The sequence below is a fragment of the Acipenser ruthenus genome, chromosome 4, assembly GCF_902713425.1.
Source record: "Acipenser ruthenus chromosome 4, fAciRut3.2 maternal haplotype, whole genome shotgun sequence".
In the NCBI taxonomy this organism is placed as follows: domain Eukaryota; kingdom Metazoa; phylum Chordata; class Actinopteri; order Acipenseriformes; family Acipenseridae; genus Acipenser; species Acipenser ruthenus.
The window spans coordinates 15,054,439-15,074,577 of NC_081192.1; the positions used below are offsets into that span (position 1 = coordinate 15,054,439).

General features: G+C 41.2%; 1 protein-coding gene across 7 annotated transcripts in view; it reads left to right on the forward strand.

Annotated features, from left to right (window-relative positions):
• LOC117400426 (GREB1-like protein) overlaps window positions 1-18,386 on the forward strand; it is a 63,136-nt gene extending 44,750 nt beyond the window's left edge. For 5 of the 7 annotated variants that reach the window (XM_034000375.3, XM_034000379.3, XM_034000380.3 and 2 more), the window contains 19 exons: window positions 215-412; window positions 659-839; window positions 1,094-1,283; window positions 1,382-1,515; window positions 5,444-5,783; window positions 6,180-6,295; window positions 8,797-9,041; window positions 9,594-10,159; window positions 10,404-10,506; window positions 10,648-10,803; window positions 11,370-11,509; window positions 11,853-12,014; window positions 12,621-12,825; window positions 13,509-13,674; window positions 13,926-14,150; window positions 14,320-14,461; window positions 14,667-14,867; window positions 15,127-15,265; window positions 15,618-18,386. In XM_034000375.3, coding sequence (XP_033856266.3) covers window positions 215-412; window positions 659-839; window positions 1,094-1,283; window positions 1,382-1,515; window positions 5,444-5,783; window positions 6,180-6,295; window positions 8,797-9,041; window positions 9,594-10,159; window positions 10,404-10,506; window positions 10,648-10,803; window positions 11,370-11,509; window positions 11,853-12,014; window positions 12,621-12,825; window positions 13,509-13,674; window positions 13,926-14,150; window positions 14,320-14,461; window positions 14,667-14,867; window positions 15,127-15,265; window positions 15,618-15,781 — 3,773 coding nt within the window. In that variant the 3' untranslated portion in view covers window positions 15,782-18,386. The remainder of the gene's footprint in view (window positions 1-214; window positions 413-658; window positions 840-1,093; window positions 1,284-1,381; window positions 1,516-5,443; window positions 5,784-6,179; window positions 6,296-8,796; window positions 9,042-9,593; window positions 10,160-10,403; window positions 10,507-10,647; window positions 10,804-11,369; window positions 11,510-11,852; window positions 12,015-12,620; window positions 12,826-13,508; window positions 13,675-13,925; window positions 14,151-14,319; window positions 14,462-14,666; window positions 14,868-15,126; window positions 15,266-15,617) is intronic. The other 2 variants (XM_034000378.3, XM_059022057.1) reach the window with 1 other exon arrangement.
• Window positions 18,387-20,139: the final 1,753 nt, after the last annotated feature.

The window sequence follows — 20,139 nt, forward strand, 5'->3', positions numbered from 1 at the left end:
TTTTGAGAAAAATATAGGAGAAAATCTGTCCGGGAGAAGTGTCCAAAACACTGGAGAGTGCCGTCAAATAAGGGAGAGTTGACAGGTCTGCATTCATTAAAATTACAAGTGGTGTGAAACACAGGGCGCCTCTGGCTTAAACATGTTTTGTAAATGGTGCTGAATTCCAATCCAGTACTGAATCATACAGTAAAGTCGTGTTGTGTTTCTCCAGGCTCTGGCAATGAAGTGTTCCAGATCTACGCTCCACAGCTGAATGTAGCCCGCAAGCTTTTATCCCAGGTGTGCTCCATAGCTGACTCGGGCATCCAGAGCTTGGACCTGGGCCGCTTCTGCAAAGTTGACTTCATGATCCTAGTGCCCCCCTCCGAGGTCCTCTTCCACCAGACTGCACAGCGAGTCAGACAATCAGGTAGGCAGAAAGAGCGAGATACAGTTTGAATGATGGTCAAAATCTACAGTCACTCTCCCTCAGGAACCTTGGCTCTTATTTTCGGCTGGGACTGGGTGGCTTAGTAAACTAATTGCTTCATTTTTCTTTTATGTACTTACCCATATAAGCAGCAAAAGAGACAAAACTGATGGGACTTTAACGGCAGGATGCAGTTCTGAAATGTTTCTTGACCTGTCTTGCATTTCCTCCTGTGCTGTTCCCTAGGAGTTCTGGTGGATCTGGGTCTCGAGGAAGCAGCCGCCATCCACCAGAAAGCAGAAAAATATGTTGTCCGGTTAGACAACGATGTTCACAGCAAGTTTGAGGCCTTCGTAAGGAAAGTTAAGCAGAATCCGTATACCCTGTTTGTCCTGATTCACGACAATTCCCACGTGGATTTGACCAGGTACGATTTTGTAAGGAATGTTCTGCGGACTGGAATTATCCTGTAACTACAAACAGATTACAATAGACTGCAACAGTGTCTACTGATATCTGTGCAGAAGCTCTTCTATGTTATACACACAGAACAAAACAGCAATACAACACAAGAGCGCTCAGACCTGCCACTTGCAGCAAAAACAAGATTACTGCCTGAGTTTAAGGAACAGGTGAGCAGTGTGTGTGTTTGGCTAATTTGTTGTTTCCGTTCACCCCCAGCTTGATCTCGGGGTCAGTGTCGCATGGAGAGCTGCAGGGCCTGGCTGACCGCGTCATTAACTGCAGGGAGGCTCTGGAGTCGATGAATCTCCTGGTCCTGCAGGTCAGCTCCTTCCCCTTCACCCTGCAGACACAGCAGTCCCGGATCAGTGTTTACAACGAGGTGCACTGGCCACTACGCGAGAGCATTGTAAGTGCAGCCCTGCCCTCCTCTTTAAACCGGAAGTCAACCTTGTTGTGTGCCTTCTGATGTGCTGGCTGTGATTCCCCTGTCTTTCTGTCTGTCAGGAGGAGTCTGGTGCAGAGGAGCAGGTGTATTTTGGTCTGAATGACTACAGCAGGTCCCTGCGGTGGGGCGTAGCAAGTCCTGTTCTGAGATGTGACGAAGCCTTTGAAAAAATGGTGAACACCCTTTTGGAGAGGTAAATGGACTACAATTTAAAATATAGCATTTTTAGTAACAGTTACCAGTACTTACGATTTCGCCTAGTTACAAATATAACTGCTTAGCACTGGGGTGTTATAGCCCCGGAGAAGAGGGTAAAGTGACTATACTTTGGAGAAACCCTAGCATGAAACTTTGCATGGACATGTGTTGAAAGAAGTTAATCTGCATTCTGATCAAATGTGAGAGTCACTAATGTGCTCTACATATTGTCAGTACTGTGAATCATTAATCAAAAGTTGATGGAAAATGTGTGTTGGTACCCATTCGTCTAATGTTTAAACATTCTCCCCATTTAGCTCAGTCATTGAGCCTACTTGGCCAAACTTCTGGAACTTAGGGGCAAATATTCAAAGGTCTTGCAAATTTTCACATCTTTCTCGCAGCTCTGCTTGCGCTGCGAATGTTTTGCTTAGAATCGCAAGTGAGTGAAATCGAAGAGTTACGGAGAAACTGCAATTATCGCAGCGCTGCGGAAATTAACATGAATTAACACAGGAAATCAACCGCAACTCTCTCGAGGTATAGAACCATCGCAACTTTTTGCAAAATGAAGATGTATTATTTGGGCTTGACGAGGCATAGCCCCGGCACCTCTTCAGCTATGAAAGTTAAAAATGTCACTAAATGTTTTGCTCTCAAATGCGTTTTCTTACAATTCTCAACACAGTTTTATCCATTCTGCGAGTTCTTGTGTGCGCTAAACAGAGACAGTCCACTGCCAGGGACATTTAATTACTTTACCATTTATGTGCCATAAAAATGACACTGGCTGTGAAAGAAGGACTGGGACTCTATTGTTGTTTTTTATACACAAATGAAATAAGTTACTTGATTTGAAAAACATCTTGAACGATACATAAGAAAGAACATAAGAAAGTTTACAAACGAGAGGAGGCCATTCAGCCCATCTTGCTCGTTTGGTTGTTAGTAGCTTATTGATCCCAGAATCTCATCAAGCAGCTTCTTGAAGGATCCCAGGGTGTCAGCTTCAACAACATTACTGGGGAGTTGGTTCCAGACCCTCACAATTCTCTGTGTAAAAAAGTGCCTCCTATTTTCTGTTCTGAATGCCCCTTTATCTAATCTCCATTTATGACCCCTGGTCCTTTTTTCTTTTTTCAAGTCAAAGAAGTCCCCCGGGTTGACATTGTCTATACCTTTTAGGATTTTGAATGTTTGAATCAGATCGCCGCGTAGTCTTCTTTGTTCAAGACTGAATAGATTCAATTCTTTTAGCCTGTCTGCATACGACATGCCTTTTAAACCCGGGATAATTCTGGTTGCTCTTCTTTGCACTCTTTCTAGAGCAGCAATATCCTTTTTGTAACGAGGTGACCAGAACTGAACACAATATTCTAGGTGAGGTCTTACTAATGCATTGTAGAGTTTTAACATTACTTCCCTTGATTTAAATTCAACACTTTTCACAATATATCCAAGCATCTTGTTAGCCTTTTTTATAGCTTCCCCACATTGTCTAGATGAAGACATTTCTGAGTCAACATAAACTCCTAGGTCTTTTTCATAGTTCCCTTCTTCAATTTCACTATCTCCCATATGATATTTATAATGAACATTTTTATTGCCCGCATGCAATACTTTACACTTTTCTCTATTAAATTTCATTTGCCATGTGTCTGCCCAATTTTGAATGCGGTCTAGATCATTTTGAATTACCTTTGCTGCTTCAACAGTGTCTGCCACTCCTCCTATTTTTGTGTCATCTGCAAATTTAACGAGTTTGCTTACTATATCAGAGTCTAAATCATTAATGTAGATTAGGAATAGCAGAGGACCTAATACTGATCCCTGTGGTACACCACTGGTTACCTCACTCCATTTCGAGGTTTCTCCCCTAATCAGTACTTTCTGTTTTCTACATGTTAACCACTCCCTAATCCATGTGCATGCATTTCCTTGAATCCCTACTGCGTTCAGTTTGAGAATTAATCTTTTATGCTGGACTTTGTCAAAAGCTTTCTGGAAATCTAAATAGACCATGTCGTATGCTTTGCAGTTGTCCATTTTCAATGTTGCATCCTCAAAAAAGTCAAGTAGGTTAGTTAGACATGATCTCCCTTTCCTAAAACCATGCTGGCTGTCTCCCAGGATATTGTTACCATATAGGTAATTTTCCATTTTGGATCTTATTATAGTTTCCATAAGTTTACATATAATAGAAGTCAGGCTTATTGGTCTGTAGTTAGCTGGTTCAGTTTTGTCTCCCTTTTTGTGGATCGGTATTACGTTTGCTATTTTCCAGTCTGTCGGTACAACCCCTGTGTCAAGAGACTGTTGCATGATCTTGGTTAGCGGCTTGTAAATAACTTCTTTCATTTCTTTGAGTACTATTGGGAGGATCTCATCCGGCCCAGGGGATTTGTTTATTTTAAGAGCTCCTAGTCCCTTTAACACTTCTGCCTTTGTTATGCTAAAGTTATTTAAAACTGGATAGGAACAGGTCGACATGTGGGGCATGTTGTCCATGTCCTCCTTTGTAAAAACCTGCGAAAAGTAATCATTTAATATATTTGCTATTTTTTTTTCTTGATCTATGATTTTGCCATTTGTGTCTCTTAGACAAGCAAGTTTGTACACTACTTGGTTTAATTGAATGAGTTGTACACAACAAGCTTCAATATGAAAGCTGAACATTAATTTCAATGAACAAAAAGTTTTTAATGAAAACAAATATTGTAGCCTACTTCACTAAAGTGAAAACTGGCTTCTGTTATTTTTAAATACCACTGCTTCCGATTATACTACTTATTTTTTTTTTTTAATTTAGTCGTTGCCAATTATTTTTATTATTTTCTTCCAATTTGGAATGGCCAATTATGTTTAGGCTCAGCTCACCGCTACCCGCCCCTGCGTTGACTCGGGAGGGCGAAGACGAACACACGCTGTCCTCCGAAGCGTGTGCCGTCAGCCGACCGTTTTTTTTCACACTGCGGACTCACCATGCAGCCACCCAAGGGCTACAGCATCGGAGGACAACGCAGCTCTCGGGCAGCTTACAGGCAAGCCCGCAGGCGCCCGGCCAGACTACAGGGGTCGCTGGTGCGCGGTGAGCCGAGGACACCCTGGCCAACCTAACCCTCCCTCCCTCCCCCCGGGCGCCGCCCCCTGGAAACTCCCGTCCTCGGTCGGCAAAAGAATAGCCTGGACTCGAACTCGCGACGTCCAGACTATAGGGCACATCCTGCACTCCACACGAATTGCCTTTACTGGATGCGCCACTCAGGAGCCCCCCTGATTTATACTACTGCTTAATAACAGGAACAACATTTTATTTAGGGTCAGTGTTGAACTTAAACGCGTTCATGCCTGCCTGTACCCCTACCCCCACACAGGAACATTGCCCTGCTAACTTCCCCTATTAAAAAAATATATAAAAACAATAATAACGGTCTGGTTTTCTCTTGCATTTTTTCAATGAATAGAATTTAATTAAACCAAGCTAACAACTATCTAGCCTAAACAGAAAAGTATGTATGTATTTATTTATTTATTTATTTATTTATTTATTTATTGCAATCTCCACAAACTGGGTTCTGTTGCATTCACATCACTGATGATGTTATTTATAACTACATATTACTACAGTGCGCACCATGGGTCTAACCAATGTTTGTGTAGGGGACTTGCAGAAACAAATCTCTACAACTCCCCTTGCGACACATGCAAGGCGTTTTGAATATTTGGCCATTACTTCTTTGATTTCAATACAATTTTCTTTAGCTAAGAAAACAACATCTTAATAATTAAGCTCAAACCACTAAAGGCTTCATCTTGTATATACCCGACAAATAATGTATCCAGATGATTTGTCCTCTCAGTTTTCTGCAAGGGTTGGCAGACACACAATATCTAATAATCAATGCTCTCGATGTCCTTTGCAGGTACCCACGGCTGCACAGTATGGTGATTCGCAGCTACCTCCTCATCCAGCAGTACACTGAGGCCATGATGGCCTTGACCTCCATGACCTCCCTGCGGGACCACACGACGCCCGAGACTCTGGGTATCTTAGACGACCTGATCAGCATGCCAGGCAAGGACAAGAGCGGCAGGGGCCACATGCTCATTATCCGCGTGCCCTCACTGCAGCTGGCCATGCTGGCCCGGGAGAGGCTGGAGGAGGTCCGTGACAAGCTGGGCCTCCAGTACCGCTTCGAGATCATCCTGGGCAGCCCCTCCTCCGAGCTCTGCCTTGCCAAGCACTTCATAACCAGGATCAAGGTAAGGCCTTAGTGCTGACAGAGGGGTGTCAGGTACAAATTACAATTAGGATTTCAAAATTGCTCTGTAGATTTTTATTTGAAGAATTGTTACTGGTTATTTTATATGCAATATCAGTTCTGCAATATATTTCAGACATCAATGATAAAACCAAAAAAAAACCAGGGTTCATGAAGAAATTGAACATAACATAATATTTTCATATCGAGTTACATGCCTAGTTCAGAGCTGTTATTTTTTGTTGGTATGCGTGCGTATCAGTGTCCTTGATGCAGGATAATTCTGAATATGTTTGTATGTTAGAAATTTTAGCAATGCTATAAAACTAGACTTTGTTCTTTCCTATTTTTTTGGATCCATTTGAATTCCAAGTTTGTGTCTGTCGCGATATTGCAGGCGTGGAGATGCAGTGAAAGTGAAGACTGGGTTCCCCGCACCTATGAGGACCTGGAGGGACTGCCATGCATTGTGATTCTGACTGGAAAAGACCCTCTTGGGGAAACATTCCCAAGGTCCTGCTCACCTAATGACCATTTATACCTCTTTTCTACTGTACAGCTGAGCCACACCAAGGCTGGCGCCTGGTTGTTTTTGCCAAAGGCAGTGTACGCTTTTTGATAAAGATGACATTTTTATAGAACTTGCAATATTCACATGATTCCTGCAAAAGTACTGTAGCCACCAAAGATGTCATTTTTGTCACAGTTAATGATATTTAACTTTTAGTTGAGAAAAAGGATCTTCCTATGTTAGCACACATTTTCCAGCACATGAAAGAATACAGAAAGAAATGGAGCAGCAGAAAGCTCTGGTTACTCTTCTAGGTGTATATGTTTAAAACTATTCTTTGTGCTATCAAGTTTCTTTCTGGTGCAATGTCGTAAGCAATATCAGTGTATATTATTGGCGATCGTTTGTATGGCAAATGGTACAGAAAGACAGCACCACACAAATACATTTAAATACAATTACCAATTACTTTGAATTAACACCACAGCGTTTATTTTAAATTGCTAAAAACAGCTGCAGCCTTTATTCAAGGGCAGCAGTAATTAGAAGTACTATGGTTTTCAAAAGGCGCAATTTTGTTTACGGTATGTGAGGGAGGCATATATTGAAGTTTATTTCTATGGACACAACTTGATCAGGATGGTGAAGAAGTCCTACAACTGTAAACTGAAAGCTGGAGCTCGCAGATCAGATCAGTGCTTGACTAGGTAACCAGTGTAGCGTGGAGAGGGAAATACCAACAGAGAAATGTGAATTCAACACAGAGGAGGTCGGTATATTTCTTTCTTTTTTTACAGCAGTTTCTAAGAGTCGCAGGGCTGAACTCTGTAATATACGGTGCGTTTCTTTCTCTTCAACCAGCAAGACAACTAAACACTCGCAGTCTCCTGATCCAGGCAGGGCTTCGGTGAGGAAGATTTCATCCCGTGGCTGTCCCCTAAACAGCAACGCCACAGCGAGAGCTACGCTAGCTTCTGCTCCCCGCAAAACACCACACACCCCCCTCTCTCTGAACTTCCTGTCTGGTTCAGGATTCTGCAGCGTCGCTTATTAGCTAAAATACCGCATATACAACCAAAACAGAAAGGCAATTAAGAAACTTAAATAATAATCATACAGCCCCTGCATTACAACTAAAATATATTACTTTCCTTGCTAATTCAATTCCTATATATATATTAGTGCTGCTGTATTTAATCCTACACCAGTATCAGTACATAGTGCTGTGTACCTACGGTATTCTTTTTTTGTTTGGGTTCCATGAACTTTACAGTAAAATACAAGTATGCTCCAGTGAGTAATTGTATTACTTTAAATACATTTTATTGAAGTGTATTCAATTCATTTTGTTTATGTGTAATGTTGTAAAGTGGTGCTGCCTTTATTTCAGCTGGTGCAGGGAAGAAATGTACATGTTTCATTACTGAAAGCAGCATTTATTACAAATCTGATATGTGAATGCGGCGCTTATTCAAGGGTGGTTGTTATTCAAAGTAATATGGCAATTGATAAATGGTGGAAAAAATGTTTTATTTGTTACTGTATGCCCCAAAATTCCCTCAGGTACATACAATAACAATATGTCTAAAATCTGTTTCTCATACAGCAACACATTACCTTCTTTTAAACTAAAAAATAAATACAGCTAGACTGGAAAATCCTGCCTGTCACGCAATACTAATCGGTTTCATTGCGAAATCAGGTTAGAAAATGTGACATATTTCTTGCAATTTATTTGTAGTTGCTAAAATATAACCTCCTGAACTAACTAGTCCTAGAAGAATACATTCCTGTTTGACAACAGTATAAACAGTGAACACATACAAACATGACTTGAGCTGCCTCTCAGTAGATGGTGATCAATATAGAATCAAAGTGTTGTTTTTTTTGACACACGGAAAAGAATATTTTTTTATTCCGCTTTGGGAACCAATTAAGTTGCAGATTATGATGTTCTTGCGAACCATAGAGAGAAAGGTTATTATCAAATTTTGAACCAGTGCTAAAATGATGCAATCCCTGCGTGTTTGTGTACAGTATATGTGTGTAATTTCATTTTGAAAACATATGTCAGCATTTTGTATGTACGCTATTGGGGGCTGTTGGCTGTAATTGATGATCGTTTTGGATGAATACCACTGTAATGCAACTATAGGCTGTACTTTTCTCTCCTCCTACTAGCTGCATGCCATGTTGTTAGTCTCTTGAGTGTACTGACTGACACAACATAATGGCGAAAAGCATTAACCCTGCCTCTGATCCTGCTCGTCTCCGAATCAGATTCAGATGTGTTGTGAGGCCAGAGTTTCACAGTTTGGTTCTCTCTCACCTGGACAAATAGCCAGTGGAAAACCACCTGTATCATGAGGGCCTGGGACCTTTAGGGTTCGCATGTGCCAGTGGAAAAGGGGTATTAGTAGCATACATTGAAGTTGTAGCATCCATTTTTTAGCTGTAAATCTGAGGAAAGAAACATCTATAAAATGTGTCCTTTGCTGTGCAGGTCGCTGAAGTATTGTGACCTGAGGCTAATCGACTCAAGCTACCTAACGCGGACAGCCCTAGAGCAGGAGATTGGGCTGGCGTGCAGTTACACGTCACGGCAGGCCATCCAGGAGCCCTTGGGGGCCATGGACCTGCCAGTGCGGCAGCAGGAAAAAGCCAACAGTAGTGAGAACGACTCAGAGGAGCTGCACGTCGACCTGGAGAGACCGCAGAGCAATGGCAGCGCAGTCACTGGAACCTCAGGTCAGCCACTCTCACAGCACAACAAGTGGGCCTGCTAGATGTGCCGCTTGGGTTCCAATAGCTTTTGAATGTGGGCTGAAACCCAAGAACGCACTGTACCAGTCACCTAGCCCTATTGCAAACCAAAAACAATTGTTTTAATTGTCTTCGAATAATAACCTTTCTATGTTGATACTGACGTTTTACAGAGTCTTTGTGGAGGTGTACGGAGTAATTGAGCTGTGACTGAGAATGACCCATTCTTTTTGACATGTCTGTTTCAGTTTGGTCTTTTACTTCATGTTATATTATTGCATGTCCTTAGAGACTATTTATAATCTCTGGTCTTGTATTTAAAAGGTCTTGTGTTGTTGCCTGGTGATATCTCAGGATGTTGCCATGGAGATTTTATTTTTCTAACCAATCAAAATGATACTTCTGCATACACAGAACAAACATTAAAAAAAAAAAAAACATTAACTCAACTCCTTTGGTTTGCACATTTAATCTCTTTAAAATAGAGGAACATTATGTATATTAAATGAATAATAATGTGTGATTTTATTCCTATAGTAGGCTCCATCACAGAGAATGGGGTGAGCTCTTCAAGTGCTGTGGACAGCTCCCAGAAGACATCCTCCCTCACCTTTCAGAACATGGCCAGCAGTTCAGCCGAGAAGGGTGCCTCTCCGCCGGGCGTGAAGCAGGGCTGTGACTCTCAGGGCAGCCAGCCGGCCAGCAGCAGTGTCTCAGTCCCCCAGCCTTCCTCCTGTGGTGCCTCCACATCCCCCTCTTCCTCTTCCCACAACTCCCGGAGGCCCAGCCAGTCCACACAAGAGAGCTGGAGCCCCCAGGCTGCCCAGCCCCGCACTGTCATCCTGTCCCGGGCAGCCTACAACCTGCTGGGCAGCGAGAGCACCGGCCAGCTGCACTCGTCCTCTCTGCTGCCCCACGCTGACGTGACCTGGAGCAGCCCCCTACGGCCCCTCTTCTATAGGGGCCTCAGCACAGAGGAGCAGTCCCTCTACTACCGCCAGTGGACCAGCGCCCGCCAGCACCATGCCGACTGCAGCAACCAGGTCGGGCAAGAAGCCATCGGCTTCCACCCACGTCGTTTGTTGCTGACTGGGCCACCACAGGTGAGTTAGCCTCCCACAAATAGTTACAGTATTGATTTCCAAAGATGCAAAATAAGAACTAGGTTATTACAAGATACAGGATAAATATGTATGTTTGTGACGTACATAGAAAACTCTGTTTTAGACATTATTTAGCTCACAAAGCTAAATCCCACCCCGAGGCCCTGCAAAATGAACATGGACATGTCGCCACTTTGTAAGGAGTGTTCCAAAGGGAACTTGCTAAGACTGGGTTGTGTTTCAGGTGGGGAAGACGGGAGCGTACCTGCAGTTCCTGCGGATTGTGTTCCGCATGCTGATTCGCCTTCTGGAGGTAGACGTGTACGATGAGGAGGAGGTTGATGAGGGTGAGTGGAGTTGCTTTCATAAGCGCGTACGCTAACTGCACTGACTTTTCAGAGCAAAAATATTTGGCATTGATAATAAAAAAGCTGATGCGTACAACAATTATATTTTTCTTCCATGTTTTCAATTTGAATTGTTTTCAGATGTCACAGAAAGCAGTGAATTAACCCAACCATCCAATGATCAGTGGCCAAACATTGAAGTCATCAGCAATATGCCCTTTGACCTTCGCCCCCATGATCCAAAGTCCCGTCACACCAGTCCTGTGTACACGGAGAAACCGACCAAGTCTCTCCAAGGTCAGCTTGAAACAAAATTGCAGTTGCTCAGTTACAAGTAGCATACTATAATAGCAAATGTACATTTGACAAACGTACTGTTTGTGTGATAAAGGATGGCTGATAAAAGATGAATGTAGGGTTTTATAAATAGACTCAACAGATAACTCTGCAGTCTGAATTTTGAGTTAATGGACATTGCAGGTTTAGGAGGCACAGTGGAAACATTTCAAAACCTATCCAGGCAGGGACACCATAATAGCTCCCCAACAATAGGGTGGCTCCTCAACAATAGCTAATCCTATTACTTGATTGTAAAGGTGGCATTTGGGAGTAGGCCATGGAGGCCCATGATAAAACCAGAAATCCCATTGATTGTACATTCACTGCTAACCTTGGGAAAAACCCACCTGACATGCAGAAGGATCCAGCTCTCAGTACAAAGCCCCTACTGGAGCACCCAGGCCACATGGGCCTGTAAGTTCTTAAGCCTGTTGTACCCAGCGTTTTAATTTATAGAAAATCTTGCATGGTTTGTACATTACAAAAAATGAAATACAAAATATTGGGGTTTTTTTTTCTAACAGGTTATAATAAAGAAATAAAGCGTGAGGTATCTGCCAAGCGGGAGACAGTCTCTATAATGTTAACCAAGTATGCCACCCACAATACTTTCCACCACTGCGAACAGTGCCACCATTACACAGAAGCCAGCCCAGCAACACAGGTCAGTTACTCTGTAGAATATCGGTGTACATTCAGTGGAATAACTTTGTATTACTATAGTTGGTGAATGAGATTTAAATTATATATATATTTTTTATTTAATAATATGGTATTTTTTTTATTCATCTATTAATATTAATGTATTTATTTAATTTAAAAATCCACTATGAAGATAGAACCTAATGTTAAACAAAATAGACAAATGTTTTGTAACCTGCATAGAAACTGAAAATGTAGTCATGAATAGAGTTGTATATAGTTTTTTAAGATAGTGAATATTAACTTTTCTTTGAGACTGAAAGTGAATCTTTTCTGAATGCTTTTACCTTCTGTTGTGTTCACAGTTGTCTGACTCCACACTCCACGCATTCACTTTTTCATCCTCCGTGTTGGGAGGCGAGGTCCAGCTTCACTTTATCATTCCCAGATCCAAGGAGAACTACTTTGTCTTCAGCCAGCAAGGGAGGCAGCTGGAGAGCATGCGGCTTCCCCTGGTCTCTGATAAGGTGTGGCTTTGAACTGCAGTGAACACTCATAGCTGGGGCTTAGAAAACTTTCCCATAGTAAAAGCAAAGCAAAATGTATTACAGCATAGGGAAAGCATGGTAAAGCACAGGTAAGCATTGCAAAGGTATTTTTAGGCTGTCCTCATTTTTCACAGCGTGGACTGCATTTCTTTTGTCTAAGCTGTGCTGTTCAGTGTAAAACAAGGGATGTGACATTTGAAGCATCTTTCCTTGATGCCTCGATTGCTTTACAGCGGTGATTCTGTTTGTCCCAATGAGACTGTGTCCCACTGAGTTTCCATCACTGGGAGTCAATGTAATATCTATAACTGGGAGACAGCTTGGTTAACACATTTTAAAAATCCTGTCTTTAGGATTTGAGATTATGCATTCTGTCATGTGGCAGTTTTGACAAAATATTATAGGACATTTTTGCAAAATCGAACTGAATGCAACAGTGCTAATGACCAGCATTCTCCAGGTATATCCTCTCCTGTATATAAGGTGTTTTGATTCTCATTTGGAAAACCGTCGTCAGGTCACAGCAAACATGTTAAGGTACTTGCAAATGGCTAATGCATCATTATTATCATTATTTACTGACAGAATGCTGATGTGTTGAAGAGCCCCATCTTCACACCGACGACCGGGCGGCACGAGCATGGCCTGCTGAACATATTCCATGCCACAGAAGGTGCTGGTCACCTTCACGTCCTGGTAGTCAAGGAGTATGAGATGCCTCTTTACCGCAAGTATTGGCCCAACCACATCCTGCTAGTCCTGCCGGGGATGTTCAACAACACTGGTGTAGGCAAGTACCAATAATCTCACTCTTTATACAAAACTGGTAGAACTGAGATGTTCCTCCTTCCAGTATGTACACTTGTACAAGTCTGTATTTGGAACGTAGAAAGAGACACCCATGACTATATTATTATAATAACAATGCGTTATGGTTGTTAGATATATAATGTCCATCTACTTGTGACAGCGTAGCGTCATGGCCAAACTCCTCCAACAAACAAAGGATTTCTGATTCTTTTCATACATGTGGCCACTCCCCAATTAGCATCAATTACCTAATTGGGGGATGGCCACACCTGTGATTGCTGACAGGGACAGATTTAACACCATCCCTGCCAGCCTTACATTCCCACACACACACTATTTACAGCAACAGGGCTTCTGCTGTGCCACACCACTATACTATTTCAATTCGGCCATGTGCATTACAATCAGAGGTAAGGTGTAATGGGAGTACAAAGTAGCAATGTTAATAAGGAAACATTTTCAACAATGTTGTGTCAGATACTGTTAATTATTTTACTAGTGTTAATTTAACAAAATTGTAACTTTATCAGAATACAGTACTAATAATGTGCATCCTGGCTTCGGGTTACTCCCTTACTATGTTAGTAAGTTCTTATGGACTCCCTAGTTCCATGTATGTTGACTGAGTAATAATTCAGTGTTTGACTTGGTGTTTCTGTTCAGGAGCAGCCCGGTTCATGATCAAGGAGCTCTCTTACCACAACCTGGAGCTGGAGCGAAACCGCCTGGAGGAGCTGGGGGTCCGGAGGCAGGAGGTGTGGCCCTTCATCCTCATCATGGATGACTCCAGCGTTCTGTGGAATGCTCACAATGTTCAAGAGCAGACCAGGTAACAACCAGGGCTGCTTATTTATAAAGTTATTTTTTGTACACCTTGTTTACAGAAGTTAAAGATCAATCTTGCATGCCCCAAATATAGTAAACATCCATGTATTATTATGAAGGATTTTAGTATATGGACTGATTCTAGTGGTAGAATAAATCATATTGGCAGAGCAGAATCAGGCAGTATGGTTATATAGCGTTATCTGTTACGAAATGACAGTATCCTGACATTCTACCTTTCTTTCATTTACACAGTCAATCAGACGCATCCCCCAGCTTCAAGAACATCTCTCTAAAGACAGTCCTGCAGCACATGGAGGCCACTCCCAAGATCACCCAGTACGCTATGTGTGGTGTCAGGAAATGGAGTCGCCGCCTGACAGCCAAGAGGCCTGGTGCCCCTTTCTCACGCTGCCACATCCACGACTTTATTTTGCTCAACATTGACCTGACCCAGAATGTTCAATATGACCTCAACAGGTAAGCAGAACTCTCATTGTTTATTATGCATGCCACCAGAACCCATCAATGGATTTAGACAGTTTGACATACTTTAATAATAGATGTAAAGCTTTTTTTTATTATTATTATTGTTATTATTACCTCTGTGCTGACACAAACCACTCCCTTTCTTCTTGTGACCCTGCAGGTATTTCTGTGAGGAGATTGACTTCAATCTGCGGGTTAATAGCAGCGGCCTGCTGATCTGTCGCTTTAACAACTTCAGCCTTATGAAGAAGCACATTCCTTGTGGTGGCCATAAGGACTTTGTCATTAAACCCAAGATCTTGGTAAGGAATTTCCCTTGTTGTTTAGAGCAAATAAATGAAATGATGACTCTGTGACCACACTGAAAAGTATTGAAGCTCCAAATATGGTATGTTAATGTTAATTAATCATCAATTAGAGAACAAATTACTTCTGATCTTTGCAGATAGCCATTGCTGGCAATTGTGTGCATACGTGTTTTAGTCTAAGGGTTGCGCTTCCCTGCAGGTGTCTGATAACTTGACCTCCATCAGCCCCTCGCAGTACGTCTGCGCCCCAGACAGTGAGCACATGCTGCTGGCTGTCCCGGCCCAGTTTCTGCTGGAGAAGTTCCTGCAGCACAGCAGCTACAAACTCTTCCCCAAGGCCATTTTCAACGAGAAGAGCCCCGTTCTGGCCATCGACTGCTACCTGAACGTGAGCTCAGAGGTGAGGAAGAAATGCAGTGCCCTGCCCACACTTCTACACTTACTGCTGCAAAGCAACAACTCTCAAGTCACTTGACTTCTCACTTGAGAAGCGGGTATTGTTTATATTTTAACAGTTGATGTGCTTTCTGATACAACTTCATATAGTTTTCACAAACAAATTCTGGCTTGTGCAAGTGGAACTTGTAGTTGAATTTGAGTTATTGAGTTACTTGTGCCTTTGTTGACTAACACAATGTCATGCCTTATGTCTGTGTCAGGTGTCGATTTGTTACATGAGCTCTCGGCCTCACTCAGTGAACCTGAACCACGAGGGGCTGGTGTTCAGTGGGCTGCTCCTCTACCTCTGCGACTCCTTTGTGGTTGCGGACCTGCTCAAGAAGTTCAAGTTCCTTAAAGGTAATCATCCCACAGTCAGAATGGCTATCTTTGATCTTGTTATGCTGATTTACTGCAGAAAATGGAAAACCAAGTTACTATGCAGGATTGCTTAGAAAATATAATTGCCAAATGTGATTCTGAACCATCAACAGCTTTTGTTTGGATTTTCTTCGATTAATACGCTGCATTGATTTGTAAGGAAAGCCAGTAAGAACAACGACTTTTTTGTGTCTGTGCTTAACATATCAACCCGTTTGCCTTTTCACAACATAATTAGGGTTATCATTTATGTATTTTTTATTAAATCAGGAATCCCATTTGAGGCCAGCAGTTTTTGCCACCGCTCATATGTAGTGTCATGTTCTTGCAGGTGCCACGTTGTGTGTTATCTGTCAAGACCGGAGTTCGTTACGGCAGACTATTGTGCGCCTGGAGCTGGAGGATGAGTGGCAGTTCCGCCTGCGTGACGAGTTCCAAACGGCAAACAGCAGCGACGACAGACCCTTGTACTTTCTCACAGGGCGCCACACCTGATACCAAAAACACCATTCGAATCTTCATTATTGTAGAAGATAATCATAACAAGCGGAGAATGTGTTCAGCAAGAGCTGGACTTACAATCAATCATATCCAAAGAAATACAAAGAAATGGAGTTGCCCTCTGATCAGAGAGGAAAAAGCACATTCCATTTACACTGACCTTAAAACTGCATGAATCAAAATGATTGATGCCAAAATGGATAAATGCTGCTACATGAACTTGCACAGCTGGCACAAGGTGGTTTGAGATCAGTTTGTGAAAGTGCTCATGCCAGGGGTGTGTGAATTGTTTTAAAGATTGTAAAGCAAGGGGGATGTGCCCTTGGTTCTAGCTCATACTGTACTTGAGGTACAGTCCATCTCAGGGTTTTTAAAAAGAATATAGAGGTTACTTTAAAGAAAACATACATAAAAATGTTCTCATTATCTAAATGTGAAGTGTTTATGTTTTGTATTTTATATAAGATTTATAAATGTCTGTTCTGTGGACCTGTAAGATGCACCGATGCACAGATGTAAAGCGGTGTTAGCACACAATCCTTATTGGTCATTTTGCCTCTAATCCACACAACAGGTGAAGTGGTTAGACCCAAAGTAAGGAAAAATTACTTGATCTTAGTGTTAAAGCACAATCGCTTGTGCTCTGCAAACAGATCTATTGGGTTATTGTGTTAATGCAAACCACTCCTAATGCATTATAGAATTTCCTACCCAATCCAAAAAGATTTCTTTATCTAATCACAACTAAACTGAACTACCCTTTTTCAAGTGTAATAGTGTAAGAGATACCCCAAACCTAATCAGAGCCTTTAGAACATTAGTGAAACATATATGGTACTGATAAAGCACAAAATTCTTGTAGCAGATATTGGAATGGTCTGGACAATTAGCAAATTTGGGGGTTTAATAGTAACAGAATATATTAAAGTTAGAATGAGAAGAAAATGAACATCCTACCCGTGTCATTTGTTTTGTGGTTTCCAAATCCTGTCTTGTTTGTGTTTTACATCACATCATTGAAACTTATTTTTAAAAAGTTTAAGCACATCATGCTTCATGCTTTGCTGCTAGCATTTAACTCAACCAGCGCATCACAAATTCATTTCAAGGGAAGCTCAGACAGGTGTAGAAGGTATAGACAAATAACCAAATTAGTCTCACATTGATGATGCAAAACCCTTATGTGAGATTCTCACCTCAGGCTATTTGAAGTGGTCTTCAGCAGCAAGGCTTAGGGCTATGAACTTTTCTTTAAATAAGTTTCAATGATGTGATGAAAAACAGAAACAAGACAAGAATTGGACAAAAATGTGTAAAGGGAAGGGATGAGAACTAATTTGGCCCTTTATTAGTTTCATAGGATTATGTTTTTTACTCCCAAACTCCCAATCATAAACTCTGATTCCTAGGCAGCTAATGAGTTGGAAAATGGGTTTAGAAAAGTTCAAGATCGGATATCCTTGATTTACTGGTATTGTGGAGCACATTGACCAATGAGGAGCAAGGCACCTGCCAATTCTGCATCTATTTCTTTGATGGCTGGTTTCATAGACTGCAATTAGCACTAGTCTTGAACTGCTTCCCCTAAGGTTACATTAAGCTATCCAAGATTAGTGTTAATCAGGGTCTGTGAAATCAGCCGACAGAGTTACAACTTTATCTTAAAATTAAAAAGCAGTGTTTACAATAAAATAAGTAGTAGAATAATATATTAAGTCAGTGAATATGGTTTCTTATTTTGTAATAGAAGTGGTACTTTGTTGTTGCTTTATTGAATTGCCGTGACGTGGTGGCAGAGGCACAACGATTCTACCTAGATTCCGGTGATGTTTTCGCAAAGTCCTGGCATATCTCTTCTCTGAAACTCGTAATTTAAATTGGAAAAACAATCCGGCCTCTAAACAGAATTTTAAATATTTTAAAGAAGTGTTTTAGCCGGATACTGGTGTTAAATGGGGTCGACCATACCTTTGGATCAAAGACAAATGGATAGATGGTGGAGCCCCTACAGGTGGGACTGGTTGTAACATACTTAAGTATACCTTTCTACAAAAGTTTTAAAATGGTCTGCTTCCAAAATTCACTGTTGAAGCTGAGATGGACAGAAAGTTGCCAAATTCCCCATTTACCAAAAACGAAAGTACAGCATCTAAACCAGTAGTTTTTTATTATTATATTAAATGCTGAAACTGGTGAATTTGTCTACAAAAACCCATGCCTGTGCAAGGCACTAATTAAAAGTAAATGAAGCAATTTCTAACACCAATGTTATTTTCCAGTCGCCTTCATTAATTAACTGCTGAATGTAAATGGAATGCCTCTGATGTATGCATTGTTTATTTCCTTCTGTTCTGGTCTGTAGAAAGTAACTAAAACTAATTCAGGCACGTAACTTTTGCAATTGCTTTTTGTAATTTTGAACAGATGAATAATCTAAATTGCTGTCTCCCCCCCACCCCAAGAGACCTCCTTGGTCACCTGTGTGATCTACCTTACACTTACCATTTTTGATTTGTTTTTTGAACCTGTGGCTACATGACATTCAAAATATGCTTTTGGCTTCAATTGATGAATGTAATAAATTGACATTTAAACTGTATTTAATGGTGTTTATTTTGTTTTTCTTTAGAATCTGTACAAGCAGTGTTAGGCTTGACATTGCTTAGGTGGCCGGTGTCACACTAACTTAAGACTAATTTATAACTGGTAACCTATCCCACTGGGTAAACAGTGTTTTTACACAGCCATATGTTTCAGCTACTATGTCAGCTTGGCTCCCTCACACTCATTAGCCACACTATTTGGCAGCATTTTCCCCATATCTCTCCTACATGGACTGATGGTAGGATTGACTTTGGGATGATCAGTCACTTTCTATACCTCAGATATAACCGCCTCCTTGTAGGTTATATGCGGAATTGAGAACATTCACATTATCATTACACAGACAGTGATGAAGCTACACTGCTGTGATGAATCAGAAAACACTTTACAACACAAGACCAGACAGACACCTACAAACCGCTGCATGCAGTATATTATGTAACAACAACTCTTCGACTTAGACTAAGTCTTTTTGAATGTCTTTGTAATGCTGGTCAAAGCATTTTATTAGTTTATTTCGGGAAACACCTTACCATTGAGAATTTTATAGTTATTAATGAACTACTGTATACATCGGAGCAAATATAACAGCAAGTCGTGAAACTGAAGCTGGGAGGCGCATTCTGTACTAATGTTACTCACTGATGCAGACACTTCACTCATAGCAACAATCTCAACAGTGTGTGCCAGATTCAGACTATACATAATAAACTACGTTAGGTGCATCAGAACCGATTTTAGATGGTAATTCATATTAATAATTCTAATTACACAATACTCCAGCCTCCCAAGAATTTTACTGTTAATCAGTCAGCACTGCCAACCTCATTGAAGCTCCTCCGACATCACTGTTGTTCATTCAGAAATGGTCTGAAAGGCCTCCTTTTAATACTCATTGATTGTATGCACAAAGGAAAGCAGCATACTGGTTAAGCTTGCTAAACCGAGTTAAAGCCAGAAAACAAGTCACCAGTTATGTTACGGTTCCGCAATGGATAAATTTAGCCTGAAAATAAATCCCAGCAGAGAAACCTCTGCATGTGAATGAAATGTTGCAGTTCATTTGAGAAATTCTGGGAAAAATACTTATTAATATTATTAAATAGGTGTAAAATCACATAGAAAGATGTAGCAGGAGTTCATTAATAATAGTTCTGTACAGTGTGTGGTCAAAACACCACACACTGGGTGTCTGGTTGTCCCTGAAAAGAATATAGGTCAATGTGGTTTATGATTCAGAACCAATTTCAATCCCATTTTATTTTATTCCATTTTGTTTACCTCAGTAGTGCTTTCCAGGCTACTTCCCACACTCAACTCAGAGAATATTCAGATGGTGGAGAAACATTTTTTAGGCAGGTTTACTTCTTATCAATAGAACAGTGAGTTTGGGGCACTAATGTCTTTGAAAAAATAGTTTTCACATAAAACCTACTGACAAGACGACATAGTAACAGCTTAGTAACATTTGTAAAAAAACTAAGTTTCATTTTAGTGCTACTGTTTATGTTTTATGTCCAATGATTACATTTTTTAAACAATGCTGTGTGCACCAACTGCAACAGCACGATGTGTGTTTTTGTAACTCCCTCCACGACATGGGGTCTGGCCAGAATCCTCTTATAGACCATAATATGAGACTGGTCTTTTATTTTTTGCCAGAAGGATCCCTATTCATGTTGATGTGATTAGACAAGATGGATTACAATACCTAGTAAAACACATTCATTTCAGAACATCATTGCAGA